Source organism: Chiloscyllium plagiosum, chromosome 11, assembly GCF_004010195.1.
Source record: "Chiloscyllium plagiosum isolate BGI_BamShark_2017 chromosome 11, ASM401019v2, whole genome shotgun sequence".
In the NCBI taxonomy this organism is placed as follows: Eukaryota; Metazoa; Chordata; class Chondrichthyes; order Orectolobiformes; family Hemiscylliidae; genus Chiloscyllium; species Chiloscyllium plagiosum.
This window is the reverse complement of record NC_057720.1, coordinates 44,249,510-44,272,868: the sequence shown is the minus strand read 5'-3', so window position 1 is coordinate 44,272,868 and position 23,359 is coordinate 44,249,510. Positions and strand designations below refer to the sequence as shown.

At 41.5% G+C, this 23,359-nt stretch overlaps 1 protein-coding gene across 1 annotated transcript in view; it reads right to left on the bottom strand.

Moving 5' to 3' along the window:
• The window catches only part of agbl4 (AGBL carboxypeptidase 4), an 862,393-nt gene that overhangs the window by 770,553 nt on the left and 68,481 nt on the right, over nucleotides 1–23,359 (bottom strand). Inside the window, exon 3 of the mRNA XM_043699224.1 lies at nucleotides 1,832–1,956. Within this exon, the coding sequence (XP_043555159.1) occupies nucleotides 1,832–1,956 (125 nt within the window). The remainder of the gene's footprint in view (nucleotides 1–1,831; nucleotides 1,957–23,359) is intronic.

Here is a 23,359-nt window from a genome sequence, read left to right as displayed (position 1 = left end):
TATTAATATTCTACAACCAATTACAAAATGTAGAATATTCTATTCTTCTAAAGAATGCGTCCTCCTTTCCTGGGAATTTTTTTTTATTTTAATCACCAATTCAGACATGGTGGGATGGGACATGAATCATTCCTTCTGGCCCAGAGCTAGGCACACACCACTGGGTTACAAAACCACTGAGAAACTAATTTTATTTTGAAAGGCCACCACCAAATCACTTAGTCTACGAATTAAACAAAGAGCAAGTCACAAAAATAAGAAATAAGAAAAAGGTGGGGTATACAGGGGATGCAAATAAATCAAAATGGTATTAGAGGCAGAGAGAATGCACTCCTTCCCCCCCCCCCCACCACCCACAGCTCTCAAGTCTTCAAGGGTGCTAGTGAACATTGCTTGCACCATCACTGAGAACACCTGGGTATGAATGTAACTGTGGAAGAGAGGCAAACAGAATAATGACATGTACACAACTCATTGAGAAACATTTTTTATTTTGAAAGACCCACTACCAAATCACCCAATTAACAAACAACAAATTACAAGCAGTGACTACCAGGCATAACAATAAAAACAAGTAGTGAAAAAGACAGGGACAATAAGCGAGGGAGCTAAATCAAGTTGGGTTGGAGAAGGTGATAACTTAATCACAGTGGTGGGAAATTATTTTTATATAAATTCACCAAATGTGAATATTCATTTTCATTTTTTTATACAAATGAGAAACTTAAAGGCACATTCCAATTGCTATCAGCTGCTCATAATTTTGGATCATGCTCTTATCCATTCTTAATGGGGCCCTCTTGTGGCACAATGGTAGTGTCCCTATCTTTGGACCTAAAGGTCCGGGTTCAAGTCCCACCTGCTCCAGAGATGTGTAATAACACTCCTGAACAGTGTGATTAGAAAAATAAGTTACATAACAACAAAAAAAACTCCATGTTGAATGAGAATCATTTGCAACATTTTCAAACAACTACCTGGTCATGTCGCTGGCTCCCTTTTCACATGGGCTTGGGACAGGTAGGCTGGTTTTGTACAATGCAGCTAAAGGTATGTGACAACTTAATTTCCACCACCACCCCCCCCAATACATTGAGTTAATTTTTCAATAGGTGGACAAACAGCTGCCTGCAAAATACAGTCAAGCACCAAGTCAGGGACTGATGTAGCTGTTGGCACCACGCGGATGTGCCCTCTTATCTTTAGTGGTTTGACTCATGCAGATTTGATTAAAGCACAATATTAAAAAAAAGTAGAAGATTCTCCAACACATCATGAGCTATTAATTTTCATTATTATTACTGTCTCAATGCTACAGTGTGAACTCAACCAAACACAAAAAGAATTAGCATAAATGGACATTACAATTCTTTAGAATTGTAACCCTCAGACAAAACTTTTGTTAGATTGTTCTATTATAAAGTTATGAACTGTGTTTCTATGATAATGCATATCTAGAATGCCACATCACTTAATAATGCATCATAGTCAGGCATCAGGAAACAATATATCAGCCCACATGATGTGATTTGTGAAATACATCAGCAGTAGTTTGTGTCTAAAAGCGCAATTATTTTAACTTCTGGGAACTGTAAGAGAGATCAGATCTGTCACTGTTCAATAATAGTGAGCAACATAACAGTACACTAAAACTCAAATCAACTGTACAGATTAGTCACCTCTGAAAAACTCAAGAAAAACATTCTGAAAATCTTAATAATTTCAACTGCTGCTTATCTTCTAAAACAGATTTACTGTAGCATTGATTGAATGTTTTGAACCAAGAACAGAACAGTAATACTGAATGAGGATTTAACAATTACATACTTACCTGATATTCCTTCATATTTTCCACAGTAAAGTCAAACCACACTCTAAAACGAGGATTGCATGTATCTGGTCTGATAAACAGATCATATTCAAATTCTGAGATGTAGTCAACACGACCTAGGTTTCCTGTAAAAAAAGAACACTTATTGTTCTGACTTTGTTAATAAAACAAAAATTTGTTTGTAACGCACTTAACATTGTAATGCACCCTCAAGCACATCAAATAGGCACAATGTAACTCTGACATTCAGCCACAAAACTGAAATATTAGGGCAATTGCCTGAATGTTTTTCTTCAATTCATTCATAAGTATGGGACAGCTGACAAGATCAGTATTTATTGCACGCTAGAAGGTGGTTTGAATCACCTTGTTGTAGTCCATCTGGTGTAGGTGCACCAACAATGCTGTTGAGATGGAGTTCCTGAATTTCATTCAACTCTAGTTGTAAGACCAGCGATTGGTTGCAAGTCAGGACAGCATATGATGTGGAAGGGAACTAACAGGTTGGTGTTCTTGAATGTGTCTGCTACCCTCGATCTTAAAGGTGGTGGAGGTCAAGGATTTGTCCTGTCAAATGAGTATTGGTGAGTTAATGCAGTGTATCTTGTAGATAGCGCATACTGCTATCACTGTATGTCAGTGGTGGAGGGGATGAATGTTTAAAGTGGAGGATTGCGTACTGATCAAGTGAATTCATTTGTTCTGGATAAGGCTAAGTCACATGAGTTTCCATTAATACCAGCAAGTGAATCAAACTGCTGAGTGTTAGATTAGATTAGATTAGATTCCCTACAGTATGGAAACAGGCCCGTCGGCCCAACAAGTCCACACCAACCCTCCGAAGAATAACCCACCCAGACCATTCCCCTTCATTTACCCCTGACTAATGCACCTAACACCTTGGACAATTTAACATGGCCAATCACCTAACATGCACATCTTTGGATTTTAGGAGGAAACCGGAGCATCCAGAGGAAACCCATGCAGACATGGGGAGAACGTGCAAACTCCACACAGACAGTGACCCAAGGCTGGAATCGTACCCGGGTCCTGAACGCTGTGAGGCAGCAGTGCCAACCACTGAGCCACCACGCCACCCCTCAGCATTACTCAGTTATTTTGTAGATAACTGAGTTATGCTGATAAAATATACAATTTGTCAAAGTCTTTCATCTTGCACTCATTCGACAATTCTCAAAAAATACCAACATAAAAGGCAAAAACAAGGCTTGTCAGTTAACTGCCAGTCATCATCTAACTGGTGCATTCATCAAGGCATGCCTCTACGGATCAGAGTTGACTTGCCAGTCAGCACTCTTTCCGTACAAGGTATAAAATACTGCTTTGCATGTTACATAGATCTTTGTTGCAACTTGTCCTAATGAGTGCAATGAAAAGCTTTGACATAGGTACGTTTTCAGCAATACTCAAGTCTGTACTATGAAATGGCTATTTCTGTAGAGAAGTGGACAGGATTTGAGGAGTCACATAAATTTTTTTACGCAGAATACCAACCTCTGATCTGCTGTAGTAACCATAATATTAATATGGCTTGTCCAGTTAAGTTTCTGGTAACTCCTAAGATGTTGATGGTGGGGACTTTAGGTATGGGAATGCTGGTGTACATCAAGGGGAGATGCTCAGATTCCTTCCTGTTGGAGACTGTCATTGCCTAGCACTTGTGTAGCATTTATCAATTATCAGTCCAAGTCTGAATGCTATCCAGATTATGCTGCATGCAAGCATGGACTGCTTCATTATGAGGAGTTAGAGAGCATTACAGCACAGTACAGGCCCTTTGACCTTTGATGTCGCATCGACCTATGATACCAATTTGAAGCCTGTCTAACCCACATTATCATCCATGTTTATCCAATGACCATTTAAATGCCCTTAAAGTCAGCAGTCAAGATTAGAGTGGTGCTGGATAAGCACAGGTCAGGCAGCATCCGAGGAGCAGGAAGATCGATGTTTCGGGCAAAAGCCCTTCAGGTCTACTACTGCTGCAGGCAGGGCATTCCATGCCCTTACTACTCTCTGATTAAAGAACCTACCTCTGACATCTGTCCTACATCTATCACCCCTCAATTTAAAGCTATGTCCCCTCATGCTAGCCATCACCAGCTGAGGAAAAAGGCTCGCACTATCTACCCTATTAATCCTCTGATCATCTTGTATGTCTCCATTAAGTCACCTCTCAACCTTCTCTCTAACGAAAACAGCCTCAAGCACCTCAGCCTTTCCTCGTAAGACCTTCCCTCCATACCAGGCAATATCTTGGTAAATCTCCTCTACACCCTTTCCAATGCTTCCACATCCTTCCTATAATGCGGTGACCAGAACTGTACGGAATACTCCAAATGCAGTCACACCAGAGTTTTGTAATACTGCAACATAACCTCATGGCTTCAAAATTCAATTCCTCTACCAATAAAAGCTAACACACCATAAAACATCTTAACCCCATCAACCTGGGTGGCAACTTTCAGGGATCTATGTCCATGCACACAGAAATCTCTCTGCTCATCCACACTACAAAGAATCTTATCATTCGCCCAGTACTCTTTATTCCTGTTGCTCATTCCAAAGTGAATCACCTCACACTTTTCCGCATTAAACTCCATTTTCCACCTCTCAGCCCAACTCTGCAACTTATCTATGTCCCTCTGTAACACTTTTTCACACTGTCCACAAATCCACTGACCTTAACATCATCTGCAAATTTACTGATCTATACTTCCACGTCCTCATCTAGGTTATTTGTAAAAATGACAAAACAGCAGTGGGCCTGAAACAGATCTGCAGTCCACCACTAATAACTTTACTCCAAGATGAACATTTCCCATGAACCATCACCCTCTGTCTTCTTTCAGCTAGCTAATTTCTGATCCAAACTGCTAAATCACCCTCAATCCCACGCCTCCGTATTTTGTGCAATAGCCTACCATGGGGAACCTCATCAAACGCCTTACTTAAATCCATATACACCACATCAATTGCTTTACTCTCATCCACCTGTTTGGTCACCTTCTCAAAAAACTCAATAAGGTTTGTGAGACATGACCTACCCTTCACAAAACCATGTTGACTATCCTTAATCAACTTATTCCTTTCTGGAGGATCATAAAACTTATCTCTTATAACCTTTTCCATCACTTTAGCCACAACCTAAGTAAGGCTCACTGGTCTATAATTACTCAGGTTATCTCTACTTCCAATCTTGAACAAGGGGACAATATTTGCTATCCTCCAGTCTGCTGGCACTATTCCTGTAGACAATGACGACATAAAAGATCAAAGCCAAAGGCTCTGCATCCTCCTCCCTACCTTCCCAGAGAATCTTAGGATAAATCCCATCTGGCCCAGGGGACCTATCTATTTTCACACTTCAGAATTGCTAACATCTCCTCATTATGAACCTCAATCCAGTCTAGTCTAATAGTCTGTATCTCAGTATTCTCCTCATCAACATTGTTTTTTTCCAGTGTGAATACTGATGAAAAATTTTCATTTAGCATTGCTGCTATCTCCTCGGACTCCACACACTACTTCCCACTACTGTCCTTAATTGGCCCTAATCTTACTCTAGTCATTGTCTATTCCTGACATACCTACAGAAAGCTTGAGGGTTTTCCTTGATCCTACCTCTCAATGACTTCTCATGTCCCCTCCTGGCTTTTCTTAGCTGTCTCTTCAGGTCCTTCCTGGCTAACTTGTAATTCTCAAGCACCCAAACTGACCTTTATGTCTCATCTTTACTGTAAGCCTTCTTCTTCCTCTTGACAAGAAATTCAACTTCTTTAGTAAACCATGGTTACTTCACTCGACCACTTCCTCCCTGCCTGACAGGAATATACTTATCAAGGACAAGCAGTAGCTGTTCCTTGAACAAGCTCCACATTTCCATTGTGCCCATCCCCTATAGTTTCCTTCCACATCCTACGCATCCTAAATCTTGGGTAATCGTATCATAGCTGCCTTTCCCCAGCTATAACTCTTGCCCTGTGGTTGTAACAAGGATTGCCAATTTATATTAAATGTATTTTTGAAGGTTTCATCATATGACTTGCCCCGGGTTCCAGCAAACAGTCAGCTAATCGATCCATCCTTGTAGTATGCTACCTTTCCAAAGGACTCATTATCCAATTGAATATTGTTTAATCATCAGCCAAACAGCTTGTTTTGTCCATTTTTCAACATCTTAATATCTTGCATAAAGGAAGATCCAAGTAAATGATAAAAGAAATGCATAATCTTTTTAAATGTCCCTATAGCTTTCCTTGAGAAATGCATATAGCAGTGGTTGTGGAGATTTAATTCATAGAGGTTACAGGCCAATCTAGATGGTTGGCAACCATGGCTAAAGCACTATTCAATCATCAGACAGCATTCCCAATTTTGACCTTATGGTGGATGGAAGGCTTTTAATGTAGCAACTGAACATGGTTGGACCTAGGACATTATTATAAGGACCTCCTGCGGTGAGGTAAACCACCTTCCCTGACATTTAGTATTCCAGCCAGTGTAACAGTTTCCCCCAATTTCTATTGACTTTTATTTTACTAAGGTTCCTTGATTCCACATTTAGCTGCTGCATCAATTTCAAATGTGGTCATTTCATTTCATCACGTTGGTTACCTTGGTTAAGGAGGTAAGTTTTAGAGTGATTTTGATTTGTGACATGTACCAGACACAGTATTGTTCTGTGTGCTATCTAGACGAATGATACCTTACATAAGTATATCAGGATCATCAAGCAGAATGAAGAATAGAGTATTACAGCTATAGAGAAGATGCAGAGAAAGATCAACTGTAATAGGAGAGATTTGTTGATCATTCTGATAAGAGCAGGGTAGAAGCGGTTCTTGAATCTGTTGGACTTGTTTTCAAACTTTTGTATCTTCTGCCCTATAGAGGAGGGTGGAAGAGAGCATAACGGGGTCGTTGATTAATTTGGCTGTTTTCACAAGTCAGCAGGAAGTTTAGAATCAAACAATCCCAACAAGTCCACACTGCCCTCCGAAGAATAACCCACCCTGACCTACGGACAGGGTTGTTATCTCTGGTTTGTTACCCGTGCCACGTGATAGTGAGGCAAGGAATAGGAAGAGATATCAGCTGAAGATGTGGTTGAAGGGATGGTGCAGGAGGGAGAGTTTCAGGTACTTGGATAATTGGGAGTCATTCTGGGGAAGGTGGGGCATCTACAAACAGGACGGTCTTCACTTTAACCAGAGGGGCACTAATATCCTAGGTGGGAAATTTGCTGGTGCTATTCGGGTGGGTTTAAACTAGCTCAGCAGGGGAATGGGAACCGGAAGTGTAGTTACAGTGTGCAAGAGGATGAGAATAGGGAGGGCAAGGACAGGATTTCACAGTCACAGGAATATGCTGGCAGACAGCAAGCTGGATTGAAATGTGTCTACTTCAACGCCAGAAGTATCCGAAATAAGGAAGGTGAGCTTGCAGCATGGATGTTGTGGCCATTTCAGAGACATGGTCAGGAGCAGGGTCAGGAATGGATGTTGCAGGTTCCAGGGTTTAGATCTTTCATTAAGATCAGGCAAGGTGGTAAAAGAGGGGGCGGTGTGGCTTTGTTGGTCAAGGACATTTAATGATGGCTGAAAGAACTTTTGACGAGGACTCGTCTACGAGGTAGTATGGGCTGAGGTTAGAAACAGGACAGGAGTGGTCACACTGCTGGGAGTTTTTTTTATAGGCCTCCGCAGAGTTCCAGGGAGGTGGAGGATAGGATTGGCAAAATGATTCTGGGTAGGAGTGAAAGGAACAGGGTAGTCATTATGGGGAGCTTTAACTTCCTCAACATTGACTGGAAATGCTATAACTCTAGTACGTCGGATGGATCAGTTTTTGTCCAATGTGCGCAGGAGGGTTTCCTGACACAGTATGTTGAAGGGCTGACAAGAAGGGAGGCCACACTGGATCTGATGCTTGGTAATGAACCAGGCCAGGTGTTTAATTTAGTTGCAGGTGAGTTCTTTGGAGATAGTGACAATAATTCAGTTACATTTAGTTTAGCAATGGAAAGGGATAGGTACATTGCCACAAGGCAAGAGTTATCAATGGGGCAAAGGCAATTATAATGCGATTAAGCAAGACTAAGGATGCACAGAATGGGGTAGCAAAATGCAGGGGATGGGGACATTGGAAATGTGGAGCTGGTTTAAGGAACACATATTGTGTGTCCTTGATACGTACGTCCCTGTCAGGCAGGGAGGAAGCGATAAGCTATGGGAACCGTGGTTGACTATAGAAATTGCATCTCTTGTTAAGCGCAAGTAGAAGGTTTATGTGACGATGAGACAAGATGGCTCAGATGAGGCGATGGAGTGTTACAGATTAGCTAGGAAAGATTTAAAGAGAGAGCTAAGAAGAGCAAAGAGGGACTCAGCAAGATGGCGACGATTCTGTAGGACTGGTGTGGACAGCTCTGACTAACAGCCGAGGCATACTGGTGTTTTTTGCCATCCCTGGCCAACTTATGTTGTGGAATTATTAGTTTAAAACCTTACAGAACATGTATTTGTTAATATTTGGGAGTGGGAAGGATGCCAAAGGGAAAAGGAGCAAGCAAACAGCAGCAGGGAAGACACTCCCCTGCAGCACCCACCACACCAGAGACTGCAGCAGCGGCCTTTCCTGAACCTCCCGGGAACCTGACAGACTCACAGGCATTGGCTGCGGTGATGGAGAGACTTAACTTGAGAGTTGGGGCTACAATTGAGGAGATCCGTGGGGAGATTCATGCCCAGGTCCAACCTATTGCATCCATGCTGCAGAAGCATGAGCAGGAGATCCAGGGCCTCGAGGAGTGGCTGGAGGAGGTGGAGGGTCGAACTAAGGCCTCGGAAACTGCGATGGAGTCCTCATCCAGTCGGATCCAGGTGCTGGAGCAAGAGGTGCGGGCCTTGCGAAACCATATTGACGACCTTGAAAATTGAAGTCGAAGTCGGAGGATAAATCTCCGAATTGTCGGGCTCCCTGAAGGTGAGTAAGGTGAGCAGCCAGTCAGTTTCTTTGAAAGCTGGCTGCCGAAGTTTTAGGGCCTTCACATCGAGTCCAGCAGGCTGCAGATTGAAAGGGCCTATCGAGTTACAGTGCTAGTGCAGTGCCCCTGCCCAGTCCTAGTGTACTTCCACTCATATAAGGACAAGTAAAACATCATAGAAGCTTCCAGATTCCTGGGAAATGATCCGCAGGGACTGCTGTACAAGGGGTCAAAAATCATGTTTTTCCAGGATTCTTTGCAGCTTTAATTCAAAAGAGGAAGTCCTTCGATGAAGTTAAAAAGAGGCCGAGGAATCTGGGCATTCAGTACTCCATGAGATACCCCGCAGCCACGAGGACTCAGTTTATACATTTGACTCATCGGATAAAGCTGAAAACTTCGTAGACATTTTTAAATAGATGGATTGGCCTGAAGAATATGGTTAATGTTTGTTTTCTTTTCCTTCTTTCCCCATGCTTTCCCTTTTTTGTATTCCTTTCTTTCTCCCTTATAATTTCTTATTTTGGAAAGGGGGGAAAATCCTTGGAATAAGTTGTTCCTTTTTTTTTAAAATAACTGGATTTTCTGATGGGAGATTTTGTGGATGTTCTTTGTTGTCTCTCCCCTTTTGTTTTTTGTTTGTTCTATTTCTCTTTTAGTCACAAGTAGGGGTGACATGAAGCCTGGGATGGGTGGAGTGCTCATCATGACTTTGTCTTTTTTCCATTGATTTAAGGATTATCTCCTTTATTTTCTGGTCTAAGGCTGGGGCACAGTCCAGGTTTGAAGGAGCTGTGAAGGAGAGGATGGGTAGGGTGACTGCCCCCTATGGGCAGGGGGAAGAGTCTTCCATTCAAGGTTTTATAGTTGGTTTTCTTTATAGTTTTTTGGTAGTAATAGTTGTTTATAGTTATGATAGAATAGTTTTTGTATATATAGTTCTTCGACCCTATAAATCTTTATTTACTTGTGCTCAGCGCTTTGTAAGCAGGGTTCTCCCCCGAGGGGTTCAAGGGTCTCTGAAAGGGGATATGGCTAAGTGTCTTATTAAATGGTGCACCTGGAATATTAAGGAAAGCTATTCACCTGTTAAAAGGAACAAAGTGCTTTCTAGCCTTAAGAGGGAAAGGGTTGAACATATAACATAGAACAGTACAGCACAGAACAGGCCCTTCAGCCCACAATGTTGTGCTGACCATTGATCCTCATGTAAAGTAAACCTAATGTATGAACCCTCAAATTTCTGTGACCATCTGCACGTCCAGCAGTCTCTCAAATATCCCCAGTGACCTCGCTTCCACAACTGCTGTTGGCAATGCATTCCACGCTCTCACAACTCTCTGCGTAAAGAACCTGCCTCTGACATCCCCTCTAGTTTCCGCCAAACAGCTTAAAACTAAGACCCCTCGTATTAACAATTTCTGCCTGGGAAAAAGTCTCTGGCTATCAAAGTCTCTGGTTGATATCGCTTTGTTGCAGGAAATCCATCTTGATGAAGGGGAACACCTTAAATTACTACAAGGGTGTTATGACCGGGTATTCTTTTCATCCTTTACTACTAAAAGTAGGGAAGTGGTGGTACTTATCCAGAAAAATCTTCCGTTCACATTATTAGAGCAGGTGAAAGATGGGCAGGTTTGTGATACTTAAAGCCCTGATACGTGGGGAGGAATATGGCATTCTAAATATCTACTGTCTTCTGGCGCATCCCCTCAAATCTTTGATTAGTACTTTCTCTAAGTTGAGTGCTTTTCGAACATGGCACATTATCATTGGGGAGGTGGATTTTAATTGTCTTGTGGACCCCCAACTATTTCTTCACAGGCCAAGCAGGTGGTTGACTTATGTGAGAAGTTGGGGCTGGTGGATATTTGGAGATGTCTTCACCTTACCGGCAGGGACTTCACCTTTTCTTCAAACCCACATAAACGTCACACGAGAATTGACCTCTTTCTAGCTCCCTCGGCCCTTCTGGATTCGATTGAGAGTTGTAAAATTGGGAATACAGCTATCTCCAATCACACGGCGGTATATTTGGAGGTTAAGGCCAAGAATGAAGGGCTAGGTTTGTGGCACTGGCATTTGGACCCTTTTCTCCTTAAGGATTCCAAGTTTGTGGAATACTTTTTGAAGGAGTTTCAGGAATTCTTGACTATCAACTCAGGCACAGCTAGTAGTCCGTCTATGCTATGGGAGACTGCTAAGGCCTTTGCTAGGGGATTAGCTACTTCCTATTCGGCTAGCTGGAAACGACAGGAGGAGGAACAGCAGCGTCTACTTGAGAAGCGGTTGAAAGCCGCCGAGGCAGCACATTTTGCGCGGTCTTCGGTGACTAAGCTACAGCGGATCACGGCCCTCCAAGCTGCGTTGAATTTACTGACACAAAACACAAAGAAAGAACTTGCTTTTGCTAGACAAAGGCTGTTCGAATATGGGGACAGGCCAGGGAAGTATTTAGCACATCTGACTAGGAAAAAGCGTGCTCCCCAATCCATTACTACAATCAGGGACAGTGCTGGGGTCCTTGCATATGAAGCTAAAAACACTAATGAGGCTTTTCGGAGCTTTTACTCTGAATTGTATCGATCTGAAGGTTGCGAGGTCAGGAGGGTTGAAATGGAGACCTTTAAGAACCTGGACCTCTCAGGGGTAACCTTAGAACAGGCCTCTCTCCTTAATGCCCCCTTGACAGTTCAGGAAATACAGGAGGCAGTTAGGCAACTTCAGAGTGGGAAAGCGCCTGGCCTTGATGGTCTCCTGGGTGAGTTTTATAAGGAGTTTATAGGGATTCTGTCAGGGCCGATGTTGGAGATGTACAATCACTCCTATATGCATGAAAGCCTACCACCATCTTTGAGAGAAGCTAATATTTCCTTAATTCTTAAGAAACAGATGTTTTCTGAGGATTGTGCCTCATACAGGCCCATCTCTCTATTAAATTCAGATTTCAAGATTCTGTCCAAGATCCTGGCACTGAGATTGGAAAAGGTGTTGCCCCACATTGTTAAAGAGGACCAGACAGGCTTTACAAGGAGCCATAGGTCCTCTAATAATATTAGAAAGTTGCTGAATATGGTCCAAGTTTGTCAGCAATGATCGATTCAGGGGTTGGTGATTTCCTTAGATGCAGAGAAAGCATTTGACTATGTAGAATGGCCATATCTTTTTTATGTCTTAGAACAGTTTGAGTTGGATGGGATCTTTGCTAGGTGGGTGGAGGTTTTATATCGCCACCCTCTGGCTGCGATCATCACCAATGGGGTGAAGTCTGGAATTTTTAGGATTGGTAGGGGTAGTCGACAAGGCTGTCCTCTCTCACCATTGTTGTTTACGTTGGTGATACAACCGCTGACAGAGACCATTCATCAGAGCGTCCACATAACCGCTCTGGAAGTGGGATTAAGGGCACACAAGATTACACTGTATGCTGATGATGTCCTTCTGTTTTTAATCGAACCCGATGACCTCCGTACCCCATTTGATACAATGTATCAATACATTTGGGGCTATTTCAGGATAGAAGATTAACTTTGCAAAATCGGAGGCTATGCCTTTGGGGAACCTTAAGGATGTGCCAGAAGTTGAAGGTGGCTCTATGTTCCCTTTTAAATGGTCACGGGCAAGGTTCCAATACCTAGGCATTTTTATTACCCCCGAGTTTGATCTGTTATTTCGGACCAACTTTGCTCACTTGCTCGACAATATTAGGCGAGATCTTCAGAGATGGGAGGTTTTTCCAATTTCAGGGCTGGGCCGAATTTCTCTCATTAAGATGAATGTTCTTCCTCATTTGCTTTATCCCATGCATATACTCCCTATAATGTTTCCCAGGTCAACGCTATGGAAGCTTATGGGATAATTTGGTTCCTTTGTCTGGCATCGTGGACGGTCACTCATCAAACTTACTAAATTGCAGTTGCCTCAAGGAGAGGGAGGAGTTGATTTCCCAGACATCAGGTGGTATCAATTGAGTTCCCTGCTTTCCTTTGTCTGTGATTGGGTAGGTAACAATCCAAACTCAATATGGCTGGATATTGAGGCCTCCCAGGCAAAGTGCCCTCTTATTAACCTGTTGTTCATGGATAAGATGAGGACAGTTATGGACCACTGCCGGAACCCCATTGTCAGTACAGTCGAGGCATGGAGGGCGATGCGTCAGAGTGAGGGTTGCTTATCCAAGACTTCACCACTTACGCCTATAGTTGGCATGCCAGGGTTCTGACCAGGGATGATGGGCTCAGGATTCAAACTATGGGCAGCGAGAGGAGTTTCTAGTTTGGGAGACTTGTTTTAGGGGGAGGTTATGATGTCTTTTGAGCAACTGAGCCGCAAATACGGTTGCCCAGCAGAGATCTTTTCCGTTTTTTTCAGGTTAGGGATTTCATCCAGAAGAAGACTACGCTTCTCACTAAGCCCTATACGCCTGATACAGAGAGGCTGTTGGTACATTCCAGAAGCATTCTTTCAGTTCGCACCCTCTATTGCCTGCTGGGTGGCAGGATATTAGCCGGTTATGTGAGGTCTGGGAGCAAGAGCTCGGAGTGGTGATCTCTTCTGAATGATGGGAGAACATATGGGAGAATGCTCGAAAGATCTCAATCTGAAACAGGACATGCGCTAACCAGTTAAAAGTCCTGCAAAGGGCTCATCTGGCACCAAACCATCTGGCAAAGTTTAAAAAAGGGACATCTTTTGTTTGCCCCAAATGTAAAATAAGTGTAGGTACTCTTACACAATGCTTCTAGACATGCCACAGGCTCCGTGTTTATTGGAGCGCTGTGGCGGGAGAGATAGGGAGGGTATTGAGGACTGAAGTCAAAGTAGGCCCATATCTCTCCTCTTAGGTCTACCAAATTTACTATCTTTAGACGGGCATGGGAAGAAATTATTTAATATTCTTGCATACTGTGCACGGAAGAATATTCTGATGAACTTGGTGTCAGACAACCCGCCAGGCTTGCTGGGATGGCAGAAGTTAATTATAGAGCACATTCCCTTGGACTTTGTTTTTTACAAACATGGTGCACCACACAGCAGACCATTTTTATAAGACATGGCAGCCCTACTTGAGTTATTTGGATATAGATTTGTCAGTTATCTTAACTAGGGCATTTGTCAAGCCGTGGGCCCTGGAGGGGGTCTCCTGAATTAATATGGGCATATATACAATGCTCCCAATCCTTTGTTTGGGAGCTCTGCGCTGAGCATAGCTGTTCTGTATTTTGTTTTTTGGGGGTTTTTTTTGATCTACTAGTTATTTACTTATTTATTGGTGCTGCTTTGCACAGTGTTAGGGTTTGTTTTGTATTATAGGGTAGGTAAGCAGACAGTAGTTGTATTGTAATTTGTGGGTTATTTCTTTTTATTATACTGATATTTGTTATTGATTGTATTTTTCAATAATTTTATATGTTTGCAAAGTGAAAACATTTTGCTAATAAATATATTTACAAAAAAAAGAGCAAAGAGACAACATGAGCAGCCTTTAGGATAAAGGATAGATAGGATAAAGGAGGAGAAAGCTTTCTACAGGTATGTAAGGAATAAAAGGATGACTAGGGTAGGAATAGGGCCAGTCAAAGACAGAAGTGGGAAGTTGTGTGTGGACCCTGTGGAGATCAGAGAGGTGCTAAACAAATACTTCTCATCAGTTTTCACTCAGGAAAAGGAGAATATTGTAGAGGAGAAGAAGGAGATACGAGATATTAGACTAGAAAGGATCGAGGTTAGTAAGGAAGAGGTGTTATCAATTCCAGAAGAAGTGAAAGACGACAGGTCCCTGGGCCGGATGGGATTTATCCGAGGATACTCTGGGAAACTAGGGAGGAGATGGCGGAGCTTTTGGCTTTGATCTTGGATTCGTCATTGTCTACAGGTTTAGTACTAGAGGACTGGAGGATTTCAAATGTTGTGCCCTTGTTCAAAAAGGGCAGTAGAGATGACCCAGGTAATTATAGACCAGTGAGCCTTACCATCTGTTGTAGGGAAGATTTTGGAAAGGATTATAAGAGATTGGATTTATAATCATCCAGCAAGCAACAATTTAATTTCAGATAGTCAACATGGTTTCATCAAGGGTAGGTCGTGTCTCACAAACCTCATTGACTTTTTTGAGAAGGTGACCAAGCATGTGGATGAGGATACGGCAGTTGACATGGTGTACATGGACTTCAATAAAGCCTTTGACAACATTCCACATGGAAGGCTGTTGGAGAAATGCAGAGGCATGGGATTGAGGGTAATTTAGCAGTTTGGATTAGAAACTGGCTTTCTGTAAGAAGGCAGTGAGTGGTGGTTGTTGGAAAATATTTAGCCTGGAGTCCGATTACTAGTGGTGTACCACAAGGACCTGTTTTGGGACCACCACTGTTTGTCATTTATATGAGAATGACTTAGACGCAGGCATAGGTGGATGGTTAGTAAGTTTGCAGATGACGCTAAAGTCGATGGAGTAGTGGACAGTGTGGAAGGATGTAACAGGTTGCAGGGGGGACTTGGATAAACTGCAGAATTGGGCTGAGAGGTGGCAAATGAAGGTCAATGCAGATAAATGTGAGATGATTCGCTATGGGAAGAATAACAGGAAGGCAGAATACTGGGTCAACAGAAAGATTCTTCGTAGTGTGGATGTGCAGAGGGATCTTGGAGTCCATGTACCTAGATCACTGAAAGTTGCCACCCAGGTTGATAGTGCTGTTAAGAAGGCATACAGTGTGTTAGGTTTTATTGGTAGAAGGATTGAGTTCCAGAGCTGTGATGTCATGCTGCAACTATACAAAACGCTAGTGCGGCTCCAATTGGAATATTGTGTACAGTTCTGACCGCCCCATTACAAGAAGGATGTGGAAGCTTTGGAAAAAGGTGCAGAGGAGATTTACCAGGATGTTGCCTGGTCTGGAGGGAAGGTCTTATGAGGAAAGGCTGAGAGACTTGGGTCTGTTCTCATTAGAAAGAAGAAGGCTAAGGTAGGATTTGATAGAGACATACAAGATGATCAGAGGATTAGACAAGGTAGACAGTGAAAGTCTTTTTCCTAGGATGATGATGTCAGCTTGTATGAGGGAGCATAACTACAAATTGAAGGGCGATAGATTTAAGACAGATGCCAGAGGTAGATTCTTTTCTCAGAGAGTGGTAAGGGCGTGGAATGCCCTGCCTGCCAATGTAGTTAACTCAGCCACATTACAGAGATTTAAACAATCCTTGGATAAGCACATGGATAACGATGGGATAGTATAGGGTGACAAGCTTAGATTAGTTCACAGGTCGGCGCAATATCAAGGGCAAAAGGGCCTGATCTGCACTGTATTGATCTATGTTCTATATTCTATATCCCCGAGCACTTTGGTCATGATAAACCTAACCTGCATATCTTTGGACTGTGGGAGGAAACCAGAGCACCCAGAGGAAACCCACGCAGACACAACGAGAATGTGCAAACTCTACACCAACAGTTGTTCAGAGGCTGGAATCGAAGCCGGTCCATGTCGCTGTGAAGCAGCAGTGCTAACTACTGAGCCACCATGATAGAGTCACTGGAAGGAAGGTTGGTTTCTATGATGGACTGCATTGCATTCACAGCTCTAATTTCTTGCGATCTTGGGCACAGCAGTTGCCAGACTGAATTGTGATGCATCCGGTTGGGATACTTTTTATGATGTATCTGTAAAAATTCCTAAGACTCATAGTGGACATGCCAAATTTCCTTAGCTTTGAAAAAGTAGAGGAATTGGTGTACTTTCTTGACTGTAGCATGTCATGGCTGCACCAGGACACGTTGTTGATATTTATCGAACCTGAAGGTCTCGGCTATCTCCACCTCAGCACCATCGATACAGACAGAGACGTGTCCTCCATCCCGCTTCCTAAAGTTGATGACCAACTCCTTTGCTTTACTGACATTGAGGGAAAGCTCTTTATCTCTTTCCTATAATCTATTTCATCATCGACTGAGATTCAACCCACAACAATGGTATCATTAGCAAATGCGTAAATGGAGTTAGAGCTGAATTTGACCACACAGCCGAGAGTGTATAAGGAGTACAGTTTTGAGGATTATTGTGGAGTGGTGTTATCACCTATCCTACTGATTGCAGTCTGTGGTCAGGAAGTCGAGGATCCAACTGCAGAATGGGGAGCAGGGTCCGAGGTGTCAGAGTTTAGAGATGTGTTTGATTGGAATAATGGTGTCAAAGGCGAAGTTAAAGTCCATAAATAGGACTCTGACGTAGGTAGCCTTGTTATCTATATGTTCCAGGGATTAACGTAGGACCAAGGAGATAGTGTCCTTCGTGGACCTATTGTGATGGTAGGAGAATTGTAGAGGATCAAGGCAATTTGGGAGGCTGGAATTGATATGTGTCATCACTAACTTCTAAGTGCTTTGTAATAACTGATTTCAGAGCAACCAGGCAGTAGACATTAAGGCATGTTGCCTGATTTTTCTTTGGCACTGGGGATGATAGTGATCTTCTTGAAGCAAGTGTGAAACTCACAGAGTAAGGAGAAATTAAAGATGTCTGTGAATACTCCCGCCAGCTGATCTGTGCAGAAACTGAGTGCACAGCCTGGTACTCCATCCAGGTCGGTCGCCTTCTGTGGGTTCACTCTCAAGAAGACCAATCTGAAGTCTGTGGCTGTGACTGTGGGTATGAGTGCATCTGAAGCAGTTGGGACAGGTGACATTATGTCACTGACCTCCTGTTTAAAATGAGCATAGAATACATTGAGCTCAAAAGGGAAGTCATCAGTGATTCTATTCAACTTCACAGCCTTGCCACAGTTGGCATGTTTCTGTGGTTAGCCCGGGACTAATCTGGTTTAATCTGGTATGGTCTCTGGGTGTCCTGATGGCTTTGCAAAAATCGTACCCAGATTTCCTGTATGGATCAGGGTCAGCCAACTTGAACGCATCAGACCTGGACTTCAATACGAAGTGGATCTCCCAGTTCATCCATAGTTACAGGTTGGAGAACACTTGGATTGGCTTCTTTGGCACGTGGTCCTCTACACACTTACTGATGAAGTCTATGATGATAGTGACATACTCATTTAGGTTGGACGGGGAGTTCTTGAATATGAACCAGTACACCAACTTCAAGCAGTCACGCGGGAATGACATTATGCAGGAAAATGATATACTGAGCTTGAGAAGTTTCAGGATTGAATGTTAGAATTTGGGCCTTGGCAGATGAAGGCATGTTCTCCAAATGTGAAGCAATTAAAATAAGAGATCTCTTAGAAGACCAAACTTAACAAAGTTCCTGTGTCTTGGAAGATTCTGGTGCTCAAGGAGATTACATAAATAAACAGGGATGAACTCATATAAGTTTCTAGAAACAAGAAGAACTTTACGACTGGAGTGATGATGGGTGGAAGGACTCGGTGCACATTAGGATAACAGAGTTTTAGCTGATCTTAAGTTTATGGAGGACGGAACCTGGGTGGCCAAACAGGAGTAATCAAGTCTAATGATAACAAATACACGGATCAAGATTTCAACAGCGAATATGCTGAAGCAGGGGCAGAATCATGCAACATTACAGAAGTGGGAAAAGGTGATCATAATGAAGGTGCAGAAAAGTGATCAGAAGTTCATTTCATGGGAAAATATGACAAATGCTTTTGAAAAATCTGATTCTATTTCAGTTGATTTTCAGGATAATGAAGTTTATCGTGGGTTGCAAAAGCAATGGCTCAGTTTTCTCAATATTTAGTTGAAAGTTATTTCTACATCACCAGACCTTATTGTCAGATAAGCAGTCTGACACTTTTGACAGTGAAAAGGTCATGAGAATTGGTGGTAGAGTTGAGTGCCATCAGCATTTATTTTAATACTTAAAAATTTACCCTCGACCACACAAAGAATATGTGTGCAGTTCAATTCCACTCTAAAAAGGTGCTTTCTCCTTTCACAGTCAAAATCTAATAATATTCACTTATGATCAATTGGGCGATTCCATCAGATCCTGATGTGATGTTTCATGTTATATTTGGAAACTGAAACTATTTTCATTACTATGTCATTGAGGGACAGCATGTGGATAAGAAACAGTAAGTTGTGGATAGTTCCTTGAGAGAGGCAGTGGAAACAAATATAGCAGCACAGAAATTAGAATAAAATAATCCTAATATAAAAAGATTACTTAAAATGAAAGTATTTTACCATTTATATGTTGTGATGAGTACTTGACAAAAAAAAAATTCCTCATAACAATCAAAACTGAAAAATTAACAACTTTTCAGAGTTAAAAAAATCTTTTTTAGCTGAAAAACATTCCCAACCCAGTAAGAAAAATAGGTTCTACAAAATATGATCTGCCTCAACTGAGTATATTCCTGAAATGCTCTCCAATTAGAAGAACATAAATGCAGTAACGAAAGCCATTCAATGAAGAATGTGTGTCTTCAATAAAGCTACTCCTTACAAATAAATTTCAATCTTCACTTCAAATGGCTCAAGCACATCAAATGTATATTAAAAAGTTTTCAAAAACAAATCTTACATGCAGGCTTTGCTAGTTGTTTTGCTGATCATGCCAAGTTGCATAGAGACTCTTCATAATTATTATTTTTGGCCATTTAAGTCAACAGAATGTCCTGTCAGGGAACTTCGGATGGCAGTTAAGAAATAATCACATTGATGGAAGATTGGTGTTACCACAGGTCAACCTGAGTCAGCAAGATAAGTTTCCACGTTAATTGTAAACAAGTCAAGTTTTCATGGGAAAATATGTAATCACACGTTAATGGGTCCTTGTTCATCAATATTGATGAGAGTTTTTATTATTTCCAATTCGTTTTAAAAAGATTTCAAACTGCCAAATTTAAATGGTATGATTTAAACTCATGTAATATGTATTGCTGCTCCAGGACTACAATCACTGCACGTGTGTTTTCATCGAAATGGTGACTACAACTGTTTTGTATCAAATTTTAAAAAAAGAGTACACACTATAAATGGAACTTTTCGTGCTCATTTGTACAAAGTGCACTGAAATGTACTCAAATATCAGTCTTAAGTCTCCTACAGCTTAATGAAAAGAGGGAGAGTTTTGCAATTTAGAGATGGAAGCAAATCAGTAAAGACACATGAACAGTTGATCATGTTTTACACTTGAAAACGATATAATGTGTCCCTACTCTATCAGATGTCAACAGGGTGAACAATAAAATAAATAACAAGTGCAAAGACAGGTTAGGATCCTTATGGTACAAATCCCAATGTGAGAGTTTGCAATATTTGCACAAATTACTATTCAACAGCCAACATATGAGAGCAATGGACAGGAGAAAAATAAAATTGTAAGATGTTAAACATAAACAAAACAGAAATTGCTGAAAAAAGTCAGCAAGTCCGGCAGCATCTGTGGAAAGAAATCACAGTTAACGTTGCAGATCCAGTGACCCTTCGAACACAGTCTGTTCTGTAAAAAGATAACTGGATCTGAATTGTTAACTTGGATTTCTCTCTACGGATGCGGCTAGACCTGCTGAAGTTTTCCAGCCATTTCTGTTTTTGTTTCTGATTTCTAGCATACGCAGTTTTTTTTTGTCTTTTTTAAAATCTCAAACATGTTGCACACCACATGTTAGGATTCAGATTGATTCCCACACCTCCTAACTGCTGAGATTCTATTGTACCTAGCATTTACAAGCAATGAATGAAGTTAAAGTATTCCTACAAAAACGAAGAGGAGTAATTGGAGCATTACTGTGATTAGATGAAATCTTGCATATGGCCTGGAAATTTATTTATAAGAAATGCTGTTGAAATCTGTGAATACACTGTCCATTTTTACCCTTAGATAAGGATGGAACATTTAATCTAGACGTCTCAATATATTGGAGTGAAAACACGTCAAAAAGCAGACTAATCTTATGATGCGAAACAGTAAGTTTACCATCATTAGATATCAGAGATTATGGGAGGCAGCTGCAAAAATGTCAACATATACAAATATGTTGCTTCTCTGTGTACAGGTTTGCCTTTGGCCAGGTCAATATTCAGTCTTTGATATTATGGATCCCCGTTGAACACTTATGCCTTTTTAACACTTTTCATCCAATAAGATATTTTATATATCTATATGTTACTAAACATCCAGCATCTGCTGTCCAGAAAGGCTACTTCCTGTGGCCAAGGTTAGACAATTTGAGTTATTTAAAAAATAGAGAAGTGTTTATTTTGTTATTATGCATAAATCACTGAAGATACACAACCAATGCAGAGAACCAAAAGCAAAGAAGGTGATTTGTTTTATTAATAGGTCACTATTCTGACATTATAAAAAGTTATTAATAAAACCATATTTGGATTGCTGGTTACAATTTTGCCATTCAGACATGGTGGATGCTATCCACCAAACAATGTGCCTCTGAACAAAGCTTGTTCTGAACATACCCACAGTGGCACTGGGCATTTTCTCTTACTGCTTGAACAAAGCAATGGTGTAGACAAAATTCACAATGAGTTCCAGAGATAAAAACAGAAAATGCTGGAAAAACTCAGCAGATCTGTCAGCATTTGTAGAGAGAGAAACAAAATTAATGTTACAAGTCCAATAAGATTCTTCATCAAAACTGAAAGGAGCTAGAAAACAAATTCTGATAGAATTTCTAATAACTTGTTTTTTAAAAGAGTAGCAACTTCTTCCCGTGTCCTTGATTTAAAACAGTCCTTTCACCATTTTGATCCAGAATCCAAAACAAAGAAAAATAAAAAGCTGTGGTCTTTACACCTGTTATTAGTGTGCTGGGGACGATTTGCTGCAAATTGATTGGACAATGAAATGCCAAGGCCATATTGTTGAAGGTCAGCATGCACTTGTTTGATTAATCTATTTAATGACCCATAAATCTGGACATTTTATCAGAGATGAAAGAATCACCACAGAGATCCAGTGTCACTCACGCTTGAGAGGACTCTCTGCAAATGTTCAGGGTGGCTGAAATAACAGCCAGAACTTGCAAATTCTCTGCTATTGCTAAACAAGCATCCAGTTTGTCAGTGGTTGCCGTAATAAAATACAGTCAGTTCTATGACATGATGGTTGCATTCTTGTGCAGCCCTATATTATAGAAAAATCATGCTTTAGAAACAGTGCTTAAAGTGTTGGCACTGTAATCGCATTAAAGTCAGTACGCATTTTAAAAGTTCGCACTGTAGGAACAGTGTCCCCAATTCATCAATCGTGTTAAAGCAAAGTTGCGTTGACAAAATGTGTGTTACAACAGAGCGATCTGTATCTAATCCAACAGAGTTTGGAGAAGCCGATGCCCTCCCCCAACTGTCCCTGATCCTAATGGCCATTCCTGCTCATTTATGAAGTGCAAGAGAAAGAGGATAAGATACATAGGATGTCAGAAATTGTATGGACAGAGAGTGATGGGTGTAATTGCAAGTTGAAGTGAGATGTATTATACTAGAGTTTGCTTGTAACAGCAGAGTGAGTGGTTTTGGGGTGATACATGTCGGAATGTAGGTGATTGTGCCCTTGCTCTCAGCTTTTCTGTTCTGGTTAGGACATTGAATGTAGTAACCAGTTCAATCAGGAATGCAGTTCTGATAGTATCTCCAACCATGTCTTCTTAGAATCTCCAGCTTATTTAGTTCTTAGATATCTCCAGCGCAGTAATTCCTTTCAAGGCCCCTTCAGTCCCAGCAACATTTTCAGGAACATAGTGCAGAAGAATGAAAATGAAGCAGCTTTTGACCTTCTATCTGCTGTGATGACATCTTTCTCTCTCTCTCTTGCTGTCTCTCTCTCTCTCTCTTTTCCAGCTCCAACTTTGAGTGTGCTGGTTCTAGGTTTTCAAAATTCTCTTGAGTCTAAATGGAAAGTTTGAAAGTTTTGAAAACTAAAAGTAAGTCCAGCAAATGAAACTACAAGTCAATTAGTCTGACATCTGTCAGCCATCAGGAAAACGCTTTAAGATTTAGAAAACTGTGGTTATGATCATACAAAGTCAATTTGGGTCAATTCAAAGTAATACAAGAAGGGATATTATGTTGACAAATTTGTAAGATCTGAAGACAGAGGAGCAGTAGCCATCGAGTCTGCTCTGCCAATCAATGAGTTCATGGCTTTGATAACCCTCAACTCCACTTTCTGGTCACTTGCCTATAAACCCTTGAATCCCCTACTAGTTAAACATCTATCTATATTAGCCTTGAATATGCTTAATACCCCAGCTCAGTGGCCCCCTGCAACAAAGACAATAGACAATAGGTGCAGGAGTAGGCCATTCTGCCCTTCGAGCCTGCACCACCATTCAATATGATCATGGCTGATCATCCTTAATATGTATCCTGTTCCTGCCTGATCTCCATAACCTTGATTCCACAATCCTTGAGAGCTCTATCCAACTCTTTCTTAAATGAATCCAGAGACTGGGCCTCCACTGCCCTCTGGGGCAGAGCATTCCACACAGCCACCACTCTCTGGGTGAACAAGTTTCTCCTCATCTCTGTCCTAAATGGCCTACCCCGTATTTTTAAGCTGTGTCCTCTGATTCGG